At 33.6% G+C, this 26,305-nt stretch overlaps 3 protein-coding genes across 3 annotated transcripts; 2 read left to right on the forward strand and 1 right to left on the reverse strand.

Annotated features, from left to right (window-relative positions):
- Nucleotides 1-293: 293 nt before the first annotated feature.
- LOC105158189 (uncharacterized) lies at nt 294-2,393 on the forward strand. The gene is made up of 4 exons (XM_011074846.3): nt 294-613; nt 751-833; nt 1,862-1,917; nt 2,016-2,393. The coding sequence occupies exons 1-4, from the start codon at nt 442-444 to the stop codon at nt 2,092-2,094; spliced, it is 390 nt and encodes a 129-aa protein (XP_011073148.1). The 5' UTR covers nt 294-441; the 3' UTR covers nt 2,095-2,393.
- Nucleotides 2,394-4,124: 1,731 nt separating this feature from the next.
- Nucleotides 4,125-10,521, reverse strand: LOC105158190 (extra-large guanine nucleotide-binding protein 3). Its single transcript, XM_011074847.3, has 8 exons — nt 9,536-10,521; nt 9,262-9,399; nt 8,048-8,152; nt 7,757-7,942; nt 6,564-6,741; nt 6,019-6,263; nt 4,986-5,155; nt 4,125-4,911 (listed from the first exon to the last, which is right to left on the reverse strand). Exons 1-8 carry the CDS (start codon nt 10,400-10,402, stop codon nt 4,335-4,337), a joined length of 2,466 nt encoding a protein of 821 aa, XP_011073149.1. The 5' UTR covers nt 10,403-10,521; the 3' UTR covers nt 4,125-4,334.
- A 13,928-nt stretch (nt 10,522-24,449) lies between these two features.
- LOC148788781 (uncharacterized) lies at nt 24,450-25,256 on the forward strand. Its single transcript, XM_088879079.1, has one exon. The coding sequence runs from the start codon at nt 24,573-24,575 to the stop codon at nt 25,083-25,085; it is 513 nt and encodes a 170-aa protein (XP_088735205.1). The 5' UTR covers nt 24,450-24,572; the 3' UTR covers nt 25,086-25,256.
- The last annotated feature ends 1,049 nt before the right edge of the window (nt 25,257-26,305 follow it).

Here is a 26,305-nt window from a genome sequence, read left to right on the forward strand (position 1 = left end):
TACTAACGGCACCATGTAGTTAGTAGCACTAACGAACGGCCTTTTCATTAAAAAAAAGTGGGAAATTGTTAGTAAATAAGGTTTTGTTGTTCATGAATATCTTCGATAGGGAGGGCAATGAAGCTATGCTGCGAGTAACTTCCTAGTTGAGAGAGAGAGAGAGAGGGCGTATAGTTGTAATATTTTTTAATAAAAACTAAAAAAGATAGGGGGTCAAAAACAGAAACACGAGAACTTTAGGGGCAGTTTAAGTAATTTTGGCATGACTCACTGAATTGAATGACCGACTCCAGGTACAAAGTCAGATTATCAAGAACCTTCACTAGCCTCACCCGTTAAGCAAGATCAAGCAAGGGGAAAAAAAGAAGAAAAAGGAAAATCACGTTCGACAAAGAAGAACTAGCAAGTCTGAAAGAGAAATCATAAAATCAGAGGAAAAAAATGGCGTTGCAATGGGTGATACTGGCGTACGTGGTGGCTGCAGAGGCGGCGGTGGCTATTATCCTGACATTACCATCGCCCAAGGCTCTGAAATCTCGGATTGTATCGCTCATCTCGCTTATTCTGCAACCATCACTCTTTATCATACCATTCTCCGGTTTTCAGCTTCTGGGTATGCACATTTTTTCTTTTTTGATTTTTTCTGTTCCCGGAATTGATTTTTAATTTATTTCATTTTTCGGCCTTTGGCCGTCGCAATTTGAAATGGGTTCTTAATTTTTTTTTAAAAAAATCTGTGTTTGCTGCTAGATATTTACTGGAAGAATGAACACCGGTTGATGTGTTCTGGGGAGATCTGCACTGCTGCTGAGAGGGATCGCTATGAGAAATCGGTAATTAGTTTTCGTTTCATTCTCTGTTTCAAATTGGTATTCTGTTACTGGTTATCATTTTGATCGATACTTTTGGTTCGATGATGATGAAAGTAATTATATAGTGAGCTAGGAGTTAATTGTATGGTGCTGAGATTTTCGTTTGCTTCATATCTTAGAAGGATTTATGCTTGTTCCGAAAGTTGAGAGTACCGGAGCACCACACTTTTCTTTGATGTTGTTGTTACTAGTTTACGTAATTGTCAATAATTTTGATAATATCTTCTTGTTTGCTATCCAATAAATAGATTAGATAGCCCTCTGTTAGCATGGATCTTCTATGTTTCTGATATCCGCTGGTTAACTTGTTTGGAGTTGTCTAAGAATTTTATCCAATCATGTGTGGTAGTATCTTGTTCCCGAAGAATTATACTATCTTCCCAATAAGTCTGTTTTCAGTAATATAGTATTAAATTGCATAGGGATACAGTTAAGGTTGAAGACTTTGCAAATTGATGCTGGGATTTGCTTAACAAGTGTGAAAAAGGATTGAAAATTTTGAAGCACTTTGTCGAATCACTTACGGTCAAGTACATGCATATAGACTTGTTCATTTTTTAAGTTCTTATATTCCATATTTTTGGAAATTCTGGAGTCCTGTAATAAAATATTCTTATTGTTCATGTTGATCGATTGAGCATTTACTCTTACGTGGAGAGACATTTGTTGTATTGGGATATCGGTGTACGCTGGAAGCACTGCACCTTCATTTTTGTGAATAAAATAGTTTAAGACACTGGTTATTAACTGTCTTTCTGTCTCACTAGGTTTTCCCTTGAGCTTAGGTCTTTACATAAGTCCTAGTGCTTTTCTGATGATATCAATCATCTTTAGTTTTGTGTGAGATCCTTCACATAAGCAGTCAGATCCTTATACAATATTCATACTCTTATTTGCTATACCATTCTAGTAGTTCATTTTGTTTTAGTTTTGGCATACGGCCAATGGTACAATTTCGTTTTAATTCTCTGCTTTGGATGTTGATACAGATCTACAAGTCTCAGAGGAATGCAGTGTTATGTTCCGCTGCATGCCTGCTCTATTGGTAAATGATATTGCACTCCCATTTTGAGTTTTGAGTTTAGTCGCAAAGCTCCTTTGTCATACTATTCTTACATGGCTGCCCGTCCAATGTTGGTGTAGGTGCATTTACCGGATTTGCAAGTATCATAGGGAGATCCAAAGCATGGAGGAAGTGGAGAAGAGGTACAAGGACCAGTAGTCTTTTTTCTTCCTCCAATCCAGTAGATACAAGGCAACGTATTAGCAATATGAAATAGCAGAGATTTCTCTAATGTTAGCTTTCTCATACTTTCCACGGCTTCCTTTGTTTCATATACAGATGTAATTTACGAGCTCCTTTAACTCTTTCTGCATCTATTAATTCTGCATTCTGCCGCCAAATCCAAAATAAATGTAGTTTTCATGGTGTGATCGTTACTTAGTGCATTACTGAAAGTTCACTTGTCAAGACATATATGATCTTTTGTCTTGTTTCTAGTAGAAACATGTTCTTCAGTATTGCAGCGTGTTGAGTTGATTTATTGCCCGCTCATTTCCTATGTAAAATGGGTGTAAACAATGGGATGTGGATATTATTTTTTACATCAACTCTCCAGAAACCTATTGTGAGAACAGTCATGCTGATTGTTCTCTTCCTTTCGGGTGATGCATCCCGTGAAAGAAATTTGCAGCATACATTCACGTTTTCCTTTTGCTATTATCAGCTATTTTGGGTATCAATTGCTACTTTTAGCATTTATTTCCGTAGTTAGTTCTTTTTCAATCACCGTGCCAGTGTATGGAATTGAATTTTCTTTGAAGCACAATGTAAGTTTGATATGATTGGTCAATTTTTCTGAACTATACACCAAACACAACAAGTGCAATATACATTTGCCATATAACTAGTTTAGGTTTAGCTAAATCGGATCTGAATTAGAATTTTTCAATACAATCAACTTAGATTATATTTGGATGGATGAATTTGAATTTAAAGGGAGGATTCAGGGAAAGTATATCAAAAATTTCGGTATCAAAAGTATACAAAATTTATTAATATTTTGTAAAATATAAGTCATAATAAAAATGGAATTATTTTGTTATCAGAATTATTAAAATCAATCAAAAGAATTTATTATTAGAAATTTGGAATTTCTCATTTTAAATTTATTAATTCAAATACAATGTCAGCTTTTCTGCAAGCAGACTTGATTGTATTGACAAAGCAATCTTGACATAAAATTGCTTTTGCAAAGAGTTCAATTTTTCAATGAGGTAAATGCTTGAAATAATTATATATTATTTGTTGAATCAAAGTTTAAATTAAAACTGACAAACATACAATAAATCAAAGCATGCACCCAACATTATTTAATTCTTGCTAATAGTTCATATTATTAAAATGGCCCCAAATTGATCATTATGTAACTTTGAAATTACTACATTAAAATATAAAAAATAATTAGGATACATTATAAAGTAATCTAAAATGCATAGGATTGAAATGCAATAATTTCGTTCTTTTATTCTGGTGGGACATGCTTAGAATTCTGGAGCAGAATTATGTTTTAGAAATAGTCCGTAAATTCGAATTTATGTCTGGAAATAACTTAAGATAATTTAAAATTAGTATTATATGTTTGGTGTTTATTTTTTAAGAAATAAATTTTTTTATTTATTGTCAGATTATATTCTCTTTTTATGTATTCATTTTTGTACATATAATTTTGTTTGTAGGTGGGTTGAATTATATAAATTATTACAATTATATTAATGTGGCAAACCATTTAACACCGCTGTTGTGAATATCGTGTCCTAGTGTTTTTCGAAATTTTTTATGTTGCAGTGTTGGCGTCCATGTATCATAAATAATAATTCATAAATTATATTTTACTACGCTAGATCCTTTTGACTTTATTTATTATGTTTACCCCTTTCAAGTATAAAAAATATTACTATAATATCTTTGTTAATAAATTATACAGAGTGTTAAATATAAGATAAAATTAAAAATTTATGTATTCTTTTTTTTTGTGTTGGCGTTAGTATTTTCCGTAAACGCTAACAGAAGGAATACAGCAGTAAAGGGAGAACTCTCAGAAGGGTGCAAGTCTTTTAGGGAAAGTGTGATTTTATATTTTTACGGGGTCTAAATATAATAAACCTTAATTTAAATAAGCATTATATTTATTTTATACGATTATTTTGAAGGTTCTTTTAACTTTATAATTTTCGATAATATGTACCAAATTGTTTTAGAAACAAAACTTTAATTAATTGCTCAATGAACCGAATCAACTCAGAATGATAAGCAATTGAAATCAGATGCTAGCTTTTCTATACACTGTAAACTGCTGTTGTTATCCATAAGAACAATTGCTCTGTAGTATGTACGCCATTGGAGCTGCAAAAACCTTCCAAGGCCTGATTATGTCAACTAGAACTGGTTGATATTGCTGATCACAGGGGGGACGAGCTTGTCTCTGCACCAGGTACTGAATCTGAATCTTCATCACTACTGGCATAAATATCTCCATTCTTCTGCTCCTCCCAGTCGAGCATCTCTCGAACGTATCTAAACGCTTCGTCGACAGATGCTTGGTCGTGAGCTTGGATTTGACGAACATAGAGCTTTCTGCCTGTGATGGAGGTGTAGAGCTCCTTGAATTTGACAGCAATATAGTAAAATGCCTGATGTGCAAGGGGAAGACTCTTGCTATGAGTCTTTAATGGGTTGAAATCCCTGAACCATTCACAAACGGTTATTGGGACCTGGTCGATCTTATCCTCCAGTAGATCATGTTTGGTCAAGAGCAGCAGAAATGGTGTGCCCTCGAAACAAGAATGTTGTGCTACGCTCTCAAAGAAATCTCTGCATGCCAGCATCTTATTTTGCTGAAGACCTGTAGTGTTTGTCCAGGTCTGGTTGTAGTCGCTCAAAGAAACGCAGAAGACGATGGCCCTCATGCCCTCAAACATTTCTAGCCATTTGCAGCCATTGTATAGTCCTTTAGAGCTGAGCTGGATCAATTGGTACCTGAGAACAATGTAATGAAGATGGGTTGTGTTTCAAAGGAACATATAGAGGTTTGTTGATCTGGAGAACCTTACTTTATAAGAGGTTGTTGGCTTTCTGAGTGTTGATTGTACATCTCAGAAACTGCACTGTGATCACTGAGTGAAAATTCAATACTTGCAAGGCCGTTGCCGGGGGTAACACCTTCCGCAAAAAAAATGTCTTTCTCTGAAGGTTCATACTCGTTGCTTGATATCTCAATGACCTGCCAAATTAGCAATGCTGTGAAATCTCTCGCCACAAACTGACAAGAGAACTTGGTCTTGATTATTTGATTTATGAAACAACAAATTCAGAATGTGTTAACATAGAATGATTGTTTATAGAAAAGAGATAACCTTCATACAACAGCCACATCATTGTTTTGGTGTTAAATCAGTGGATCCTCATGCTTTTGTCAAGCAAATAAATGAACTTGAAATTTTAAGTCTTGGGTTCCTGAAACTGATAATTTTGACCCTTCGATAATCATTTAACACTGCAAATCTAAATAACTTATGTTCAAGTCAAACCATGTTCATCACTGCCGTACAAAAATTGTTGTTTTAGTACCATGGTTATCTAATCTAGATGACTTTAGTGTTCTACATGATTTATGCTGGCAGTTAAACCAGAACTACCAACTGGATATAAAACATTTCAATATTCATTACTATCAGCCTATGAGTTCATTACATGTAAGCTATTTTCTCCTCAACGGAAGAAACATTGTTCTTCCTAAAGAATCATCTAAAGTGCAAGTTAAGGATATCAGAGACAACGGAGACCTGAACCTGAAGTATTGAAGTGCAAATAGGACTTGAGACTTACAACAGGAAAAAACTCAACACCCTCAAGTAGTCAAAGTTCATGAGGAAGATGAGCACATACATGAATCATCATAGTGAATTACTATTAAAAACTATTATCCTTTTGCAGCAAATGGTTATTGAAACAGTAAGCGACGCTAGTCCAAGACAAGAGCGAAGCATGGTTGCATGAAACTAGTTAGGGAAAAGAAAAAAGAACAAGGAGAAAGTATTGTTGCATGAGTAAACAAAACAATAGATATTGTTTCCAGTTTCATACCCGGTCCAAGAAATATTTAGCACCATCAGGAAGAACTTTTAGCTCCTCTCTTCTCTTGTATGTTTCCTGGATTGCTGGATCCTTCCAAACTTCATCAATGACTGGAGCATATTCACGTGCGGCAGCAGGAAAGAAAGTGTTTATATCTCCAGTAGCCATGAGATCTAAGAACCAATCAGAGAAATTGCTGATTTTCTGATTAACTGAATAGATGCATTGCCTGCTTCCATCACATTTCATTTCCCCTGAGATCACGAAACTTCAGAGTCCAAAACCATAGCATCTTTGAAGACAATGGAATTCGGGTTATCAAAGCAAAGATGAATAGAATTCTCATGGCAATGTAAAAAAGTATTCGTCAGACTTGCTTTGTGGTCTCACCCCATGCACAAATAAATTCAATATTTCAGTATATCGGAAATAAACATATGCATCATGAAATAGCAATGCTGTTCTACGGTGGAAAAAGACATTATTAAGACAAGGTTAGTTAAGTAAGAGATGACTGAGAGGAGGCAGGAAATCAAGAATGCCAGAGAAACTACCTGGTATAGACATTTCAGCAGACTGACCAGCAGACTCTTTATTCAACAAAGCCTCTTCTTCAAAATGCTCCCTCCCCTCAAGTAAAATACTTAAATATCTGTATGTGTTCCTTTGTATAATGAGCTTAATGTTCTCCCGCTCTTCAGTAGTAAGTTTGTTTGTGTATATAAACTTGGCCTGTCGCATGAAAAGAAATAAATGAACTCAATGAGCTAACAGGATAATAAATAAAAAAAGTAAACGATGTGCAAAAGAAGAAGTGTATTCTTTGACATGCCAAGACTTAACAAACTCAAGAATCTGGACTAGTTGCAATGTCAAAGCAAACTTCCATCAGAAGTAAGAGAAGAAGTAAGAGAAGAGCGAGGACGCATATGCTTTTTTGATGTATTCTTCCAAGAATTCATATAATGTGTTCCTGGTGAAGACAAAAGCAGTGGGAACCTGACAGGAACAGTCTCTCTCATAAACTTACACAGGACAAACATTTCAGTTGAATTGAGGGAAAAATGCGATTTACCCCCTATAATATGAAAAATGAGCAAAAAAAAGGAGAAAATAACAAATTACCCCCTGTGTTTTGGAAAATGAAGCAGATTACCCTCCTATCTAAACCATTGATAGAGGGGTAATTTGCTTCATTGTACAAAACACAGGGGGTTAGTAATTCTTTTTTTATAGGAGTATTTTGCTTATTTTACATATTATTGCAGGGGGTAAATTGTATTTAACCCGTTGAATTAATGTGATCTGGGGTTAAATAACATGATTCATCAATCACAAAATGTTGAGCCAGGAACAATAATTTGACATAGGTTTCAGGACATTCAAATCACATTTGGATATAGTTTATGATCGCTGAGAAGCATCGGAAGTGAACAGTGAGGAAAGCAGAATGTAGCAACTTTAAAAGTTGCTGAACATCTATGGCTGAAAACTTAAGGATATATCAATAGTGTTTTGTGGATGGTGCAGCACTTTTTTCCAGGAAACCCCGACCAGAAGGTATGCAGACTCATTCCCTGCTATGATTTGACCGTAAACGCACAGAAATTTCCAGGAAATGTATACAGTATGGTTAGAGTTATGTATGGACATGCTTATTTATCTGCGCATATCCTTATTAAATCAAATATATAAGATGAATTTAATAACTTCAAAAGCAGATACATATGAGCATCCATGAGTATACCTGCTTGAAGATGGTACTTGCCCCAGAACCCTCTATTCCAAGAAGCAGAAGTTTCTGGACTCTTTGCTGCTCCAAAAACTCAGGAAATAATCTAGCTGAAAATGAAGCAGGTTCTTCCTTTGTACAAGGAGCACGTTCAGGGGGTACGGGCAATGAATACAATGAACAAAGGGCACGAATTGAGGCCTGCCTAACAGAAAGCCCAATTCAAACTCTTCAATAGAGTACCTTAAATGACCAAAAACACTATCAAAGCAAAAAGAATATTGTAATCTATATATTACAAAAAACCTTTTCCCATATATATCCTTTAATGTTGTTTTGGCCTTCTTCCTCATAGGATCCATCGTCATATAGCCAAAAGTGGGTATCACGAGGGCATTGAACCTTGGCCAGCTAAAAGAGAGACAATACAGGAGTATATCAAATTTTTGCCACAAAGATGAAGGTTCTAAGACAGTCTTAATTTAAAAAAATATATTTATTTTCAGAAAGGGCAGCAAAGTAATGTAACAGTGGTAACACTTGCCAACATAATGCTACAACTGTCGGATGAATTTATCACTCTCACAAGCAATAAGTAACATAGAGGAGCAAACTCTATTGATGATATCCGCAAGACATAAACAACTATGAACATAATAACAAAGCAAAGAAGTACTATCTATCAGTTTTATTAACATCTGTATGTTAGACTTCTGTCTGAGATATGAAACTCCAATTTTCCAACTCTAAGCCAGTTGTTTGAGGCCTGGACCAGAAAATGTGCCGGATTGAAAAAACTGGCTCAAAAAATTGTCTCGCTTACTGGTACAGTTGATTTTTCCAAGTGAATGGCTTCAACAAAAATGTCATGTCAAGTTAACAGATGATTAGTAGAAACTATATCATCAAGTACATCAATCATATTATGCAAGTTGCATCTTCTTTATGCTAATATTGCTCATCATATGTTACCAAAAATTCAGTAATTTGCAGTTAATCTGCTTATATCTATTTCTTATCAGACACTGAGAAGAAATCAGCTGCCTACCCTCCAAATTTCATCCAATTGGTAACATCCGCAGTAACTGAAGGGTGGAAGAATCAAGGCCCATGATTCAACTAAGGGACGATTTTACTTACACATATTGAACATTGTACTGATACATTGTCATTGCATTTTCCATCAGTCAAACACATATAGAACCCGTATTTATTAAATCCTCTCTAACACAAATAATGCACTGATCTCCAGTCAAAGCAGGTTTTAAAGTAGCTCAAGGGATATAATTAATAGTACCTAGAAAACTAATTTTTCAATAAATCGTTGCTAACTACTAAACACAGTGATCGTCCGCTTAATGTGTGTTTTTAGATAAAGTTTTACCAGATTTTAGTGAAAACTAGCCAGAAATTTTGAAGTCGTCAAAACCCAAGAAAACACTATCACAGCATCCTCAGAAAAATACGGCAAAATGTAAAGGTCTTTCCTCTGGGTCAAGAAGTTGAGAACTTTTTCTTACCTTTAACACTCTGAGCTCAACTTTAGTAATCTCGCGGCCATTCATGTAAACTCTCGTTTTTCCGCCGCTGGCAGCAGTCTGCAACTTGCCTCCTACATCCAATTTTGAACTAATAATCCTATCAGGCTTTTCTCCCTCCTGGAACAATTCAACAATCAATATCCATGATACGAATAATTAAAAAACGAAAGAGAAAAAAATCAAAAAAAGAAAAGCCTGATAAAAAGCAAAAGCAGACTCCTTGAAAATCGAGATCAGGGATAATTTTCTTCACCTTCCCCCAAAGCCCAGAATCTTTGTCATACCAATACCTCCCCGGCTTCAAATCCCTTGGAGGGAACTCACAGCCCAACAACTCATCCAATTCTTCCACCGTCAGTTCCCTTCCATTTACAGTAACCTGCTCTGCCCTCACCTGATTAGCCTTACACTCTCTCTCTACCTTCATTATGTTCTTAAGCTCCAACCGGCTACAGAGTCTCGCCAACAACCTCGAACCCTTTCCCAATCTCCCTCTGTTCGCTTCGTCAATCGCCGTCCCGATGCACCCCACGCACTTTCTCCCCTCCGGCATCGACCCCATCGCCTTCAACACGCACTTTCTACAGTACTCTGCTCCGCACACGATACACCCTTCTCTTCTCCTTAACACCCAATTACTCGCCTTCCCACATCTACTACAACCTCTCCTCTTATCCCCAGTACTCAACGAAAAAACCCCTCGTTTCATTTCCCTTCCCCCCTCATGGGAACCCGAGGAGTTGTCGCGATCACAATGATCACCGGCAGCTTCAGCGTCCCCATTGTTGCTTATTTCATCCGTCGCATCATCAAAAGCGACTGAACTAGCACTCAACCGTTTGTTCTCAGAGTTCGTGGTCTCGGAACTGGAACAGGACTTCAGCCACGCTGTGTTTCTTGGAGTCAGCGACGGGGCCTCCTTCGGGAAAGTAGTGAATCTTTCTTTCGGAATCACGGGATTAACAGGTGGCGTGAAAAATGGAGAAGGGCCAATGTAATCGACAGATATGGAGTAGTCAAGCTGATCTTCGTCCGGCAAGGGAGCGCCTTCCGGCAACATTTTACGCAGCAACTCATCCCAAGAACTGGGGTCCCGTTCCTCCACCTCTGGAGCCGCCATAAGTGTGTGTTGTGCGTGGAAAATGGAGAGCTTGAGGGTGAGAGTGATTGAATGAGAGTAACGTGAGGAGTTACGTTACAGAGAGTGAGTCACGTAGGCTAAAGGGTGGTTTGGTTTAGTTGAGAAAAAATAGAGGAAGAAACGGGCAATGACGGTGACTGAGATGACGTCTATCAGTACGTCACTGTCTAACGGCCATCAATTTTCAATCCGTTTGGCAAATTCACAATTTCCGTTAATAAAGAAATTAATTGTGCGGAAGGTTAATTTGGCAATTGAATTGACAGTTTGTGTTTGTTTGGACTTTGGAGAATTATTGTTGACCATTTAGTTAGGTGGACAACACATGTGCTGATTTATTTAAATTAATATTTTTTAAAGATAAAAGCAATCAATTATTATTATTTAAAATAAATAGACTATCACTATTTATATCGAATATCTATATTAATAAAAATAATTACAAAAATGATATATTATTCAATAATATCGAATAAATTATATCTAAACAATAATTACTATTATAATAAAAAATAACACCTACTATACAATAAATACAAAAAAACAGACCTATAACAATGGATTTTTGCAATGAATTTCATAAAAAATTCGTGTCAAATCAGATTTTCCACGGCTTTTTACAGCGGAATGTTGTCCGTTGCTATATGAACCAATGTTATATAGCACCGAATTTTTCAGCCCTTGCAAATTTTTGCAATGATTTTTTATCCGTTGTAAATTTTCATTGCAAAATGTGTGGTTTTCATATTTTGCAACGACTTTTGCAATGGATATCTGTAGCAAAATTGATGGCCATTTTGTTGCAAAAATAATTTTTATTTGCAATAAAAAATAGTTGCAATATTGCAACCCATTTTTTCAACAATAGTCCGTTTCAAATATTGAAATGAAATATTTTAATATAATTCGTTGCAAAATAATTTTTATTTACAATGACATTGCAATGGAAGTCATTGCAATATTGCAATGTATTTTTTGCAACGATATTCCATAACAAACTTTGCAATGAAATATTTTTTTTAACTCCATTGTAAAATTATTTTCATTTGCATCGAAAGTCATCGCAAAATTGCAATGCATTTCTATAAAGACAATCTGTCGCAAATCTTTTTTTTTTGCAACATAGTTGTGGATTTTGTCACAATTTTTGAAATTTAATATTATAATAAAATTATATTTGATTTGATTCTAATCATCTATAGATTCAAATATAAGAAAACATGTAAGCAAAAATACATATAATAAAGATAATCCAATACAACCCACAAATTTAAAATAATTCAATGCAATCCACAAAAATACATTTGTTTGGCGATTTATTTTGTTAACTTGTGGGATGGCCTAAAATTTCTTATTAGCCCATGCTTTCTGCAACCTCACCCAAACTTCATCGGACATCCAACAAGCTTCCTTGTTCTTCTTCCCACATCGGCATCACTGCCTGAGCCATTTCCCAATCCTAAACTTATAACTCATGCAGATTTCGCGTTCATCCATTGGATTTCACGTTTAATATTTTTGTAATATATAATACACTAAATATGATAACATCACAAAAGTAATTTATTTTCACTTAATATAAATTTAAATATTTAAATCTTACACGAAACCTTTGAAATCAAAAAGTCTGAATCTCTTTGGGAACTTTTTTCAAGTTGACTAAGTTAAATTAGTTTACTTGAAGGTTTTAAATTAAGAGTTAACTAAGTTAAATCAATTTATTTGAAGATTTTAAATCAAAGAGTTAACTAAGTTAAATAAATTTATTTGAAGGTTTTAAATCTAGTAGAACAACATCCCATACATTGAAAGGTTCAAATCTATGACCACTAAGATCATACAGTCTCAATTTTACCAAATCAACTAGGTCTCATTTAATTAATAATATATATGAGATTTATTTTTAATATTTATTATCAGTTGTACTCGACGTGTGTAGGTAGTTTAAAGTTTTTTATTACATTAGTTTAATTTAGTAAATTAGAAGCGAATTTGATAAAATAGATAAAATTTGAATTTAGATGAATAACAAATAATTGATATAAAGAAATGATTATTTATTTTAAAAAAAGAGTATAAATAAGGGTGTTTTAATTAATTCACGGCTTGCTTAACAAAAGCAGATTTTTTTGTAGTCTTCAACCTGAATATGTAGCAAAAATTATAATTAATTAATTAATTTTATGATTTAGTTGATATTTTTTATATAATCTGTATTATTTATTACGGAGGAGATTTTATTTCATAAGAAATATGATTTTTAACTATAGTTAATTATCATGGTTAAAAATAAAGAATCACAACAGATACTAATTAATCATTATTGTGAAATCGCTATTAACCGTTGTTTTTATAAGCAAGACTAAAACATTTGCTACAACTAAACTATGGCAAATATTTTGGTTATAGGTAATTAGCAACAAATTTAGTAAAAAAATATTTATTTGGTAATTAGCTTGTCATTGATTTTAATTTATTTTTATTGTAGCTAATTTTATTAGAATTTTTACTAACGGAAATATTTGTTTGTAAAGTCTTGGTGGTGGTGGGTGGGGTTTGAAATTTTTCAAATTTTTTGTCAAAGGCCAACTATGAAGGTTTGCAATATTAATTTTTTTTCTAATTACAGCATGGAAATATCACTACCAAAAAGATAATTTTTTGAGGAATGGATTTCAAATTATTTTGCAACGAGCTTTCAAGTATTGGAACGATTTTTGCAACGATCACCTGTCGGTTCGAGGTAGAGAAGTTAAAACTTTTTGTAATAGGCTTAGTAAACCCGTTCGAGATTTAGAACGGTTGTCGTAACGATTTTATAAACCAAATACAAAAACTAATCGATATACAAATATTACTAAATTGAATTTGCAACGAACTTTATAACATATTTTGGAACGATTTCTTTGAAAACTTCCGTTAGGCGTTTTGGAATTGCTTTGCTAACATTTTTTCGGTGAATTTAATATGTTGTAACAGCAAAAATGTGCAAGTTTACATCGCTTTTAGACACGGGTTTGTAGCCTTTTTCGTGTCGCTTAATTTTTGCGGCGATTTACTGTTAAATTTTGTCAAAATACCAGTTACAAGAATTGTTACAAAAATAACTTTTATTAACTTTTAAATAATTAATTTAAAATCTAAATTAATTATTTTTCTAAACATTAACTTTGTTAGTTAAATTTAATATTTCTTATTCCAATAATTTAGTTAAATTGTATTTATTTTTTTAATTTTTAAATTTAAAATATTTAAATAAATTAGAATGCAATTAAATATTTCGTTAGTAATGCTAATTTTGAAATCACAAGAGTTTAAAATTCTTATCCATTTCAAAATTCGTTGCCAATTACCAACATATTAACTTTCCCTTCTAATTTTCTAGCTATTGACATAATTTCATGTAGTGTTTGACCGTTCCAATCTGGATTTTTTTTGTCAATGATTTTTTATGGAAAAGCGGACCAAACATATATGATCGGTTTTTAATTAAAATAATCGGACCAACCGATCCAATTCGACTCTAAAAGCATTGCTCTTGACAGGAATATGTGATTCACAATGGATGGAGAATCGTGAAAATGCATAATTCTTGTGTTTCATTGTTTCAAGTAACTGCACTAGTTTTTGTAATAGACGTACGTACCAACTTTTGTTACTTCTCCTAAGTGATGATTGACAGTTCGGTGTGGACACGCCTTAACTATTTCTTTAAATTTGTTTGAATTTTTATCTTGATTTTTTCTTTATTTTTCGTTCTATTTTTTCTTAATAAACTAATGTTGCGAAAAAATATTTAATTAAGAGCATTTTGGTCCCAAAAAAGGTCAAAATATTACATGAAATAAGCACAAAATACAATCCTATCACCAACTTATATATGTTGCTTCCAATATGGGGTTTTGGAGAAAAGTATGAATAAGGTCTATTTTAAATGTTAAAACTTTGATGTTTCAATACTATATATATAGCCTTAAATTTTAATACTATCTATATAAAGTGGCTTTATTTATTTTCGAGTAAATTATATTCATATTTTTAGAAATGTAGTATGATCTAATTATAAATACATTCGTATTAGAATGAAAATTACAATATTATTAACCCAATCGAAAAAGTGTAAAAATATTTAAATACTCACTTTTGACGAACATAAATAAAAATATTAAATAAAATTTGAGCGAAATAATTACCAAAACACCCCAAGTAGAAATAACATCTAGCAATCATTTTGTTTTGTTTTAGTTTTTAGTCGCCTGTATGTATCTGCAGGGTCTTCTTCATGTCCCCATATCTACCCATTTTTTTGCCTCTTACTTGCTGGCAATCTTCACTTTTATAAAGTAGTGTGGCACTGGAGAAGTGATCATGGATGCTTTAATTGAAATTTGGCCACATTAAAGGGTATTTTAGTAAAAAAAAATGGTCGAATTATATTAAAAATAAATTATGGGGTACTTTTGCAATATCATATGTAAATTCCATTGAAACTCTTTCGAGTGGAGTTATATATAAGATGGAATAAATAATGTATTTGTAATTAGATCAAAAAAGTTTGGTATTAATATGCCCTTTATTTCATAGAATTGCTTTCATAAATTATTTTTAATTGATGATGCATTATTGAATATTGGTATATACTTACATAACATTGAAACGATTATGGTCATTTGACACAAAAAGAATAAAAACACTATTCGCTCTTTGTAAAATTCATATCACTAGGTGTCGATGTAATCTATCTCAAAGAGTGTACTTGTAAAAATTTGCCTCTGAATAGGATTCCATTGGTATTCGACTATAACAAGAAAATATAATTAAACTTAATTCCAGGAGTGTCTACATAATTTTTCTTAAAAAAAGAATACAACTAAGATGGAAAACATAACATCATAAACCAATCTCTTTTGTTCGGACAAAAATCGTAAGTAGATACTTGACGTTTACTTTTTTCTGATTATTATTAATTTATAGGATTCTGTGCATGACTGCATCATTTAGTATATTCAAATTCAAATATTAATTCAGCACATCGATATTTTTAAATTAAAGTACATATTTAAATGAAACAATGAAATACGATACTATTATTAAAAATAGACTATATGCTCATATTCATAAAATTTAAACCTACAATTAATTAATTATGAGGCCTCAATCTTACCACTCGAGTGGAGGAGTGATGGTTGGCATTTTCTCAATACCGACATATACTCTCATAGAAGAGTTGGCTTAATATTTAAAAGAAGAAAAAACCAAATGCATGGGTCTAAAATTGAAAGCTGAAATGACCCCATGACTTGAAACGCATTGGTCTCACATAAGAAATCCAATGCATCTTTCTTCGTATCCAACTCTTTATATATATATATATATATATATATATATATATATAGATATATATATATATTGATGATGGGGATACCCTAATTTCCAGCATAATACTAAAAATCCCTTAATGAAGGGTATTTTCATAATTGCGGACGGGGATCCGCGCTTTCTTTGTCGGGGCGGGCTGATCGACCAAAAATTATTAATTAATTCGTATAATTATATTATTTAATTAGTAAATTATTAAATATAAGTTCTATCATTTGATTTATTTTTAATAAAAAATTTAATAAATTTGATTATTTATTAATTAGTAATTGGTGAACTATGACATTTGAATTAAGGATATCATAACCAGTTGATTAAACTATTTACTTTACTTGATTTAGTTATTTTTCTAATTAATTTATTTAACTTAACTGAATTTATCAATTATTGAAAAAAAACATGTAAGTGTAGTCCTGTAAGTTAGTTAGGAGGGTTGGCAATTTTAATCCTATTAAAATTTAAATTTTATATTTTGATTTTGTAACTATAAAAATTATGGCAATTTTAGTTCTTTCAATCGATTTGGTACGTCATCAGTCATGTTAGGACCAAAATTAGGGCTTCCGGTGAATTTGATGAGGTGGCAGTCCAAGTTATAATTTTTAATTTTAATTTTGACCTTGTATCATTAAGGGGTTGACAATTTTGGTCCTCTAACTTTGGGTATAGCAATTTAATACTTTATCTTTCAAAATAATAACAATTTTGGTCCTTGAGTCCAATTAATGATCATTTTGCCTTATATGATAAAATTTCAATAGTCATATCACATGCTTTTGATTAGCTTAACATACTTTCAAAATAAAATTAAGTCTTAATAAATTTCATATCTTAGTTTGATTGCCATGCAGCAAGGGAAAAAAAATCCTTGATTTTCTTACTACAGTTTTTAGTGCTGCTATACCGGCCTCACTAAGCCGTTCCTTATATATTTTATGTTGTTTCTTCTTCTAAACCAGGTGAATGCTGGAAATAAGAGTTAATTGCTATACACTGCCAGTAGAATCAATTATAGTGTAGTGAAAATGTAATAGTTTTTTTCTTTTTTCTCTATAGTGTAGAATGTCAATTATAATTAGTGTGAGCGACTGTTAATTCTTACGAAATCTTCATCTTTCTTTCCGCCTTTTCTTTTTGTCCACTAAGAAAAAGAGGAGAAAGTTGATTTAACGATGAATATACAAAAACTTACTAATAATAATGTAATAATTCGACAACCAAAGAAAATGAGAAAACAACGCCACCCCACTCATCCACTCTATTTAACCACACCACACCAATGCAAACATACACACACTTCACCCTTCTTGCCTTTTCCACTTCTGAGATCAACCTCACGAAAAGACAAAGGGTGAAAATATCATTTGAATTTCCCAAACCAAAGAACAAAAAAACTCACCCAAATTAACTCAAAAGAGCAAAAATAAAAAATGGGTTTCACAAAAACCACAGCTTCTTTCGCATTGGCCATCTTGGCCACATCCCTCCTCCTCTCTGTGGCGGAATCTGCCGTCAACCCCTTTTGCGGCACCGCCACTGACAAGGCCCTCTGCACGCAGATGACCAAAGATGCGAAAACCTGGGAGGGGGCAATGACGAATGTGCTAAACGCAGCCCTAGAGAAAGTCATGGCCGGAAAGAAGATAGTTGATGGCGTCAGGTCGAAGCTGCCCGGTAACCTGAAGCAGGTGTCGAAGGACTCCATCCAAGAAACATGTAGCGAGGCGTACGACAGCATCATCCACGACATCACCAAGTGCATCGGGTTTGTGAAGAACGACCCTACATCCGCCCTCAAGACTTATCTTGGAGGCGCATCGTTTTCGGGTTGCACCGACGGTTTGGACGAGTTCCAAGTTTCATTGCCCGAGGTGACTAATTTGGATGCGGAGATCACGAAACTGAGAAGCACCCTCTTGACTGTGGCAGGGAAGAAGCCATGAGAGGATAATTAACCAAATATTGTTATTATCGATCATATAATGGATTTAGTTTTGCACTTTGATGTGGGATTAATGAGTATATTTTTACCTTCTTTGGGTGTTTTAGACTATTTACCCAAACTATATAATATATATAGCTATATATATAAATGACAAAATGTATAATTTTTTTTCGTGTAGTTAATGAATGGCATTTTGGTGTAATACAAATCGATTTTTACAATCTAGTCCCATAATTTATAAAAGTTCACGATTCGAGGACAATTAGTTGTAAATTTGTATGTAATCTAATTAAATTGGAGATTCAATAAAAATGGTTCAAATTGTCCTAAAATTAAATATTTTCAATCAGAGGACCAGATTACGAAATTGATTTCAACAGGATCAAATTTGTCACCCGTCTATAGTTATTACATACAAGACTGAAATTGTAATTTTTTCTTATATTATTATAATTATTAATTTTCTTTTCTTGCAAAAACCAATAAGTAGAGGGAATGTAATGCAAATCGTCAATTTAGAGGAGAGATTTTTTTTATTATATGTGAAGAGTTAACTATATTAGGGGAAATGTAAGCTTCTTTAACCTCCAAAAAAATAAAATATTATCCCTATAATAATAACAAAAATTGAAAATAATAATAATAATAATAAGCTTATGATAGCTTTATGATCCACTGAGACAATTTGCTTTTTATTTAGGTTACGGAGATTCTTCTCTAATTAAGATTGATGAATGAAATCAATGAATATTCTTTACAAATGATTGGAAGGCTCACACGTTTTTAGATTTTTCTCGTATTCTGGATATTTTACAATGGGTTTTAAAGCAAATTAATCATTGTGATAGTTGAAAAGAATAAATAATCCCTCTATACGAATGAAATAGCAAATTAGCCTCCTCTGAAGAGAAAAATAAAGCAATTACACCTCTCTTTTAATTATAAAATTATATTTAGCCTTATTTAATAACCTTTGAATTTAATTTGAATCTAAGATCTAAATTAAACTAGTAAATCTACGGTCCAAAATTTTATTTAATTTCAATCGATGGTTAACATTTAAACAAAGATATAGATTTAGAATAATACAAATGAATATATATAATTATATATATATAATTATAAGTAATATATATAGATAGAGAGACAAAGAGAGAGAGGGAACAATGATGGTGATAGATAGAAGAGGGGGGAGGGGGAGGGGGAGGGACCGGTGCCAGAGACGACACATAGAAGGGAGGGGAACGCGGGCGACGAGGAGGGCAGACGGGCGCTGTTGAATTTGGCACAAAACATCAAAGTTGATACAGCCATAAAACAGGGAAATGGAAGAACCCAAGAAATCTGATTCAGTATTTAAAAAGTGGAGAAAACTAACTGCTGGAGTTCGAACCCGTGCTTAAATACAAACAAGCTAACTAACCAAAAACTACCAGTAACAAACTAACCGCCTCACCTATGACATGGACCAATGAGAAGGTGAATAAATGGCGAGTACACCACATCAGATATACAACCATAGAGTAACAAAACAGAATACAAAATGCATTTCTAAAATGCGAGTTCTGTCTATCCAACATCAAACACAAATAAACCATCTTCATCTTCAGCAAGCTGATCCTTTGGAAAAACAGCAGCAACAACATGCATTATCATTGTTGTTGGAACATCTCCAGGCTCAACCGAAGGGCGAAAGGGAGGGGGAGGGGATGCAATGGCGAAGACAATGTGGAAGGACAGACGGAGGGAAGGGAAAGGGGAGGCAGCCGGGGGGGACAAGGGAGTGGGATATGGTGACTAGGGAAGGCGACAACGAGAGGGAAGGGGAGAGGGAGGGACAAGCGCGAGGGGAGGGCGGCGGCAGCGACGATGGGATGGGGAGAGGGAGGAGGGCGGGAGGGGGTGGACTGGAAGGGGAAGGGAATGGGCAACGGTGGGTTTAGGAGTGGGTGGATAGGGTTTTGGTATTTTTAAAAATAAAATGTATATAGTAAAAAATATTATATATTACATATAAATAAGTATATTTATTTTTTGATAAATATTTATATATAATAACTTTTGATGGGAAAAATCAGGCAAAGTCTCAAGAGGAGCGAGTGAACTACTTATATCCCTTTAAAGGGATAAATTATTTTAATTTCAAAAATTTAATAAATTTGATTATTAATTAATTAGTGATCGGTGAACTATCCTATTTGAATTAAGGATATTATAATCAATCGATTTAACTATTTACTTCACTTGATTTAGTTATTTTATGATTGATTTATCTAACATAACTGAATTTGTCAATTAGATACTCAATCATAGGAAAAAATGCAAGTTTAGTCCTGTAAATTAAGAGGTTGGATAATTTTTATCCTATTCAAATTTAAATTTTATATTTTGGTCTATAACTTTAAAAATTGTGCCAATTTTAGTTCTTTCTAATCGATTTGACTGAAAAATTTTACGTCATCAACCATGTTAGCATAGGGGCTTTTGGTGAATTTGATGATGTGGCAGTAAAAGTTGCAATTTTGATCTTGTATCTTTACATGGTTGACAATTTTGGTCTTCTATCTTTGCATATAGCAATTTAGCACTCTATCTTTCAAAATAATAACGATTTTGATTTTGAGTCCAATTAGTGATCATTTTGCCTTTCACGACAAAAGTTCAATAGTCATACCACATGCTTTTAATTAGGCCAACATGCTTCCAGAATAAAATTAAGCCTTAATAGATTTCATATCTTAGTTCGATTGCCATGCAACCAGGTATCTCAAGTCCTTGATTTTCTTACTACAATTTTTAATGCTCCTAATCCGTACCACCGACCTCACTAAGCCGTTCCTTATATATTTTATGTTGTTTCTTCTTCTGAACCAAGTGAATTCTGGAAATAAGAGTTAATTGTTATACACTGCCAGTAGAACCAATTATAGTGTAGCGAAAATGTAATAGTTTTTTTCTTTTTTCTCTATAGTGTAGAATGTCAATTATAATTAGTTTGAGCGACTGTTAATTCTTACGAAATCTTCATCTTTCTTTCCGCCTTTTCTTTTTGTCCACTAAGGAAAAGAGGAGAAAATTGATTTAACGATGAATATACAAAAACTTACTAATAATAATGTAATAATTCGACAACCAAAGAAAATGAGAAAACAACGCCACCCCACTCATCCACTCTATTTAACCACACCACACCAACGCAAACATACACACACTTCACCCTTATTGCCTTTTCCACTTCTGAGATCAACCTCACGAAAAGACAAAGGGTGAAAATATCATTTAAATTTCCTAAATCAAAGAACAAAATAGTCACCCAAATTAACTCAAAAGAGCAAAAACAAAAAATGGGTTTCACAAAAACCACCGCTTCTTTCGCATTGGCCATCTTGGCCACATCCCTCCTCCTCTCTGCGGCGGAATCCGCCGTCAACCCCTTTTGCGACACCGCCACCGACAAGGCCCTCTGCACGCAGATGACCAAAGATGCGAAAACCTGGGAGGGGGCAATGACGAACGTGCTAAACGCAGCCCTAGAGAAAGTCATGGCCGGGAAGAAGATAGTTGATGGCGTCAGGTCGAAGCTGCCTGGTAACCTGAAGCAAGTGTCGAAGGACTCCATCCAAGAAACATGCAGCGAGGCGTACGACAGCATCATCCACGACATCACCAAGTGCATCGGGTTTGTGAAGAATGACCCTACATCCGCCCTCAAGACTTATCTTGGAGGCGCATCGTTTTCGGATTGCACCGACGGTTTGGACGAGTTCCAAGTTTCATTGCCCGAGGTGACTAATTTGGATGCAGAGATCACGAAACTGAGAAGCACCCTCTTGACTGTGGCAGGGAAGAAGCCATGAGAGGATAATTAACCAAATATTGTTATTATCGATCATGTAATGGATTTAGTTTTGCACTCTGATGTGGGATTAATGAGTATATTTTTACCTTCTTTGGGTATTTTAGACTGTTTACCCAAACTATATAATATATATAGCTAAATATATAAATGAAAAAATGTATAATTTTTGTCGTGTGGTTAATGAATGGCATTTTGGTGTAATACAAATCGATTTTTACAATCTAGTCCCATAATTTATAAAAGTTCACGATTCGAGGACAATTAGTTGTAAATTTGTATATAATATAATTAAATTGGAGATTCAATGAAAATGGTTCGAGTTGTCCTAAAATTAAATATTTTCAATCAGAGGACCAGATTACGAAATTGACTTCAACAGGATCAAATTTGTCACCCGTCTATAGTTATTACATACAAGACTGAAATTGTAATTTTTTCTTATATTATTATAATTATTAATTTTCTTTTCTTCCAAAAACCAATAAGTAGAGAAAATGTAATGCAAATCGTCAATTTAGAGGAGAGATTTTTTTTTATTATATGTCAAGAGTTAACTATATTAGGGGAAATGTAAGTATTTTTAACCTCCAAAAAAATAAAATATTATCCCTATAATAATAACAAAAATTGAAAAAAAAAATAATAAGCCTCTGATAGCTTTATGATCCACTGAGACAATTTGCTTTTTATTTAGGTTATGGAGATTCTTCTCTAATTAATCGATGAATGAAGTCGATGAATATTGTTTACAAATGATTGGAAGGCGTGAACGTTTTAGATTTTTCTCATATTTTGAATATTTTATAATGGGTTTTAAAATAAATTAATCACTGTGATAGTTGAAAAGAATAAATAACCCCTCTATGACGAATGAAATAGCAAATTAGCCTAATCTGAAAAGAAAAATAGAGTAATTACACCCCTATTTTAATTATAAAATTATATTTATAGTCTTATTTAATAACCTTTGAATTTGATTTGAATCTAAGATCTAAGTTAAACTAGTAAATCTACAGTCCAAAATTTTATTTAATTTCAATCGACGGTTAACATTTAAACAAATATATAAATTTAGAATAATATAATTATATATATATGTATATAATTATTTATTATATATAATTAATAGTTATATATATAGAGAGAGAGAGGGAACAACGATGGTGACGAATAGAAGAGGGGGGAGGGGGAGGGAGAGGGATCGGTGACAGAGACGGCACAAAAAAGAGAGAGGAACGCGGTTGATTAAGAGGGCAGACGGGCACGAAGGACGAAAGGGAGGGGGAGGGGAGACGATGGTGAAGACAATGTGGAAGGGCGGATAGAGGGAGGGGAAGGGGAGGCAGCGGTGGGGGGACAAGGGAGTGGGATGTGGAGACTAGGGAAGGAGGAAGGAAGGCGACAACAAAAGGGAAGGGGAGAGGGAGGGACAGGAGCGAGGGAAGGGACGGTGACGACGACGATGGGATGGGAAGAGGGAGGAGGGTAAGAGGGGGTGGACTAGAAGGGGAAGGGAATAGGCGATGGCGGGTTTGGAAGTGGGTGGGTAGGGGTTTGGTTGGTTTTGGTATTTTTAAAAATAAAAATGTATATATTAAAAAATATTATATATTACATATAAATAAGTATATTTATTTTTTAATAAATATTTATATATATTATAAATTATATCTATAATGTACTATATAAAAAATAACTTTTGGTGGGAAAAATCGTGCAAAGTCTCAAGAGGAACGAGTGTACTACATACATGCCTTTAAAGGGATAAATTATTTTAATTTCAAAAATTTAATAAATTTAATTATTTATTAATTAGTGATTGGTGAACTATCCTATTTGAATTAAGGATATTATAATCAATCGATTTAACTATTTACTTCACTTGATTTAGTTATTATATGATTGATTTATTTAACATAACTGAATTTATCAATTAGATACTCAATCATAGGAAAAAATGCAAGTTTAGTCCTGTAAATTAAGAGGGTGGATAATTTTTATCCTATTCAAATTTAAATTTTATATTTTAGTCTATAACTTTAAAAATTGTGCCAATTTTAGTTCTTTCTAATCGATTTGGCTGAAAAATTCTACGTCATCAACCATGTCAGCATCAAAATTGGGGCTTCTGGTGAATTTGATGATGTGGCAGTAAAAGTTGTAATTTTTAATTGCAATTTTGATCTTGTATCTTTATAGGATTGACAATTTTGGTCTTCTATCTTTGTATATAGCAATTTAGCACTCTATCTTTCAAAATAATAACGATTTTGATCTTTGAGTCCAATTAGTGATCATTTTCCCTTTTATGATAAAAGTTCAATAGTCATACCACATGGTTTTAATTAGGCCAACATGGTTCCAGAATAAAATTAAGCCTTAATAGATTTCATATCTTAGTTCGATTGCCATGCAACCAGGTATCTCAAGTCCTTGATTTTCTTACTATAATTTTTAATGCTCGTAAACCGTACCACCGACCTCACTAAGTCGTTCCTAATATATTTTATGTTGTTTCCTCCTTTGAACCAGGTGAATGCTGGAAATAAGAGTTAACTGCAATACACTGCCAGTAGAATCAATTATAGTGTAGAATGTCAATTATAATTAGTTTGAGCAACAGTTAATTCTTGCGAAATCTTCATCTTTCTTTCCGCCTTTTCTTTTTGTCCACAAAAAACAAAAAAAGAAAAAAGTTGTTTTAACAACAAATATACAAAAACTTACTAATAATAATATAATAATTCGACAACCAAAGAAAATGAGAAAACAACGCCACCCCACTCATCCACTCTATTTAACCACAACACCACCAACACAAACATACACACATTTCACCCTTCTTGCCTTTTTCACTTTTGAGATCAACCTCACGAAAAGTCAAAGGGTGAAAGTATCATTTAAATTTCCCAAACCAAAGAATAAAATAGTCACCCAAATTAACTCAAAAGAGGTAAAAGTAAAAAATGGGTTTAACCAAAACCACCACTTCTTTCGCATTGGCCATCTTGGCCACATCCCTCCTCCTCTCTGCGGTGGAATCTGCCGTCAACCCCTTTTGCGACACAGCCACCGACAAGGCCCTCTGCACACAGATGGCCAAAGGTGCGAAAACCTGGGAGGGGGCAATGACGAACGTGCTCAACGCAGCCCTAGAGAAAGTCATGGCCGAGAAGAAGATAGTTGATGGCATCGGGTCGAAGCTGCCTGGTAACCTAAAGCGAGTGTCGAAGGACTCCATCCAAGAAACATGCAGCGAGGCCTACGACAGCATCATCCATGACATTACCAAGTGCATCGGGTTCGTGAAGAATGACCCTACATCCGCCCTCAAAACTTATCTTGGAGGGGCATCATTTTCGGATTGCACCGACGGTTTGGACGAGTTCCAAGTTTCATTGCCCGAGGTGACTAATTTGGATGTAGAGATCACGAAACTGAGAAGCACCCTCTTGATTGTGGCAGGGAAGAAGCCATGAGACGATAATTAACCAAATATTGTTGTTATTCATATAATGGATTTAGTTTTGCACTTTGATGTGGGATTAATGAGTATATTTTTGCCTTCTTTGGGTGTTTTAGACTGTTTACCCAAAGTATATAATATATATAGCTATATATATAAATAAAGAAAAGGTATAATTTTTTTATCGTGTAGTTAATGGATGGCATTTTAGTGTAATACAAATCGATTTTTACAATCTAGTCCCATAATTTATAAAAGTTGACGATTTGAGGACAATTATTTGTAAATTTGTATATAATCTAATTAAATTGGAGATTCAATGAAAATGGTTGGAGTTGTCCTAAAATTTAATATTTTTAATCAGAGAAGGACCAGATTATAAAATTAATTTCAACAATATCAAATTTGTCACCCCTCTATAGTTATTACGTACAAGACTGAAATTGAGTTTTTCTTATATTATTATAATTATTAATTTTCTTTTCTTGCAAAAACCAATAAGTAGAGGAAATTAATGCACATGGTCAATTTAGAGGAGAGATTTTTGTTTATTATATGTGAAGAGTTAACTATATTAGGGGAAATGTAATTATAATTAACCTCCAAAAGATAAAATTCCTATAATAATAACAAAAAACTGAAAAAACAAAAAAAAAAAGAAAAATTAATAAGCCTCTGATAGCTTTATGATCCACAGAGACAATTTGCCTTTTATTTAGGTTATGGAGATTCTTCTCTAATTAAGATCGATGAATGAAATTAATGAATATTCTTTACGAATGATCGGAAGGCTCACATACATATTTTAAATTTTTCTCACATTCTGGATATTTTAAAATGTACAGAGTAGCTATTGCGATATATGTGTGAAGAAGTTCAAATTTAATATAAAACTCTATCTAATATTATTACATAATTAATTGGTTACAGGCCTTAAAATTATCCCCCATTGGATTTTTTATAAGTAACATCGATTTAAGAGTTCTTCCTCTTATGATGAGGTGTCTTTTAGGTACACTTCTGCTCGATCGAGCGTTTTTCTGGAGTGGATTTTGGACAAACTGTCGCAATAGCAATTGATGTCCTCGTAAAAGACTTTCCGTCCAAATATCGTTTCAAATATTTAACCAGACAAAAGAGACTGATTTTCCGACGGATTTTTCCCGTCATATTTTTCGACGGACGTTGTGATGATGTTTTTTCCCCCAATGGAAATGGCAGCCCCTTAGTTTG

The sequence above is a fragment of the Sesamum indicum genome, linkage group LG3 (assembly GCF_026168435.1).
Source record: "Sesamum indicum cultivar Baizhima isolate 11 linkage group LG3, ASM2616843v1, whole genome shotgun sequence".
Taxonomy (NCBI): Eukaryota; Viridiplantae; Streptophyta; class Magnoliopsida; order Lamiales; family Pedaliaceae; genus Sesamum; species Sesamum indicum.

Excerpts from the sequence above, each read along its gene's own strand:
- LOC105158189 (XM_011074846.3), top strand. The coding sequence starts at position 442 with ATGGCGTTGCAATGGGTGATACTGGCGTACGTGGTGGCTGCAGAGGCG. Across the intron at positions 834-1,861 it reads GGGATCGCTATGAGAAATCG|ATCTACAAGTCTCAGAGGAA; the intron begins GTAATTAGTTTT and ends ATGTTGATACAG. Across the intron at positions 1,918-2,015 it reads GCTGCATGCCTGCTCTATTG|GTGCATTTACCGGATTTGCA; the intron begins GTAAATGATATT and ends ATGTTGGTGTAG.
- LOC105158190 (XM_011074847.3), bottom strand. The coding sequence starts at position 10,402 with ATGGCGGCTCCAGAGGTGGAGGAACGGGACCCCAGTTCTTGGGATGAG. Across the intron at positions 7,943-8,047 it reads AAGGATATATATGGGAAAAG|GCCTCAATTCGTGCCCTTTG; the intron begins GTTTTTTGTAAT and ends TCTGTTAGGCAG. Across the intron at positions 6,264-6,563 it reads TGCTGAAATGTCTATACCAG|GGGAAATGAAATGTGATGGA; the intron begins GTAGTTTCTCTG and ends TCGTGATCTCAG.
- LOC148788781 (XM_088879079.1), top strand. The coding sequence starts at position 24,573 with ATGGGTTTAACCAAAACCACCACTTCTTTCGCATTGGCCATCTTGGCC.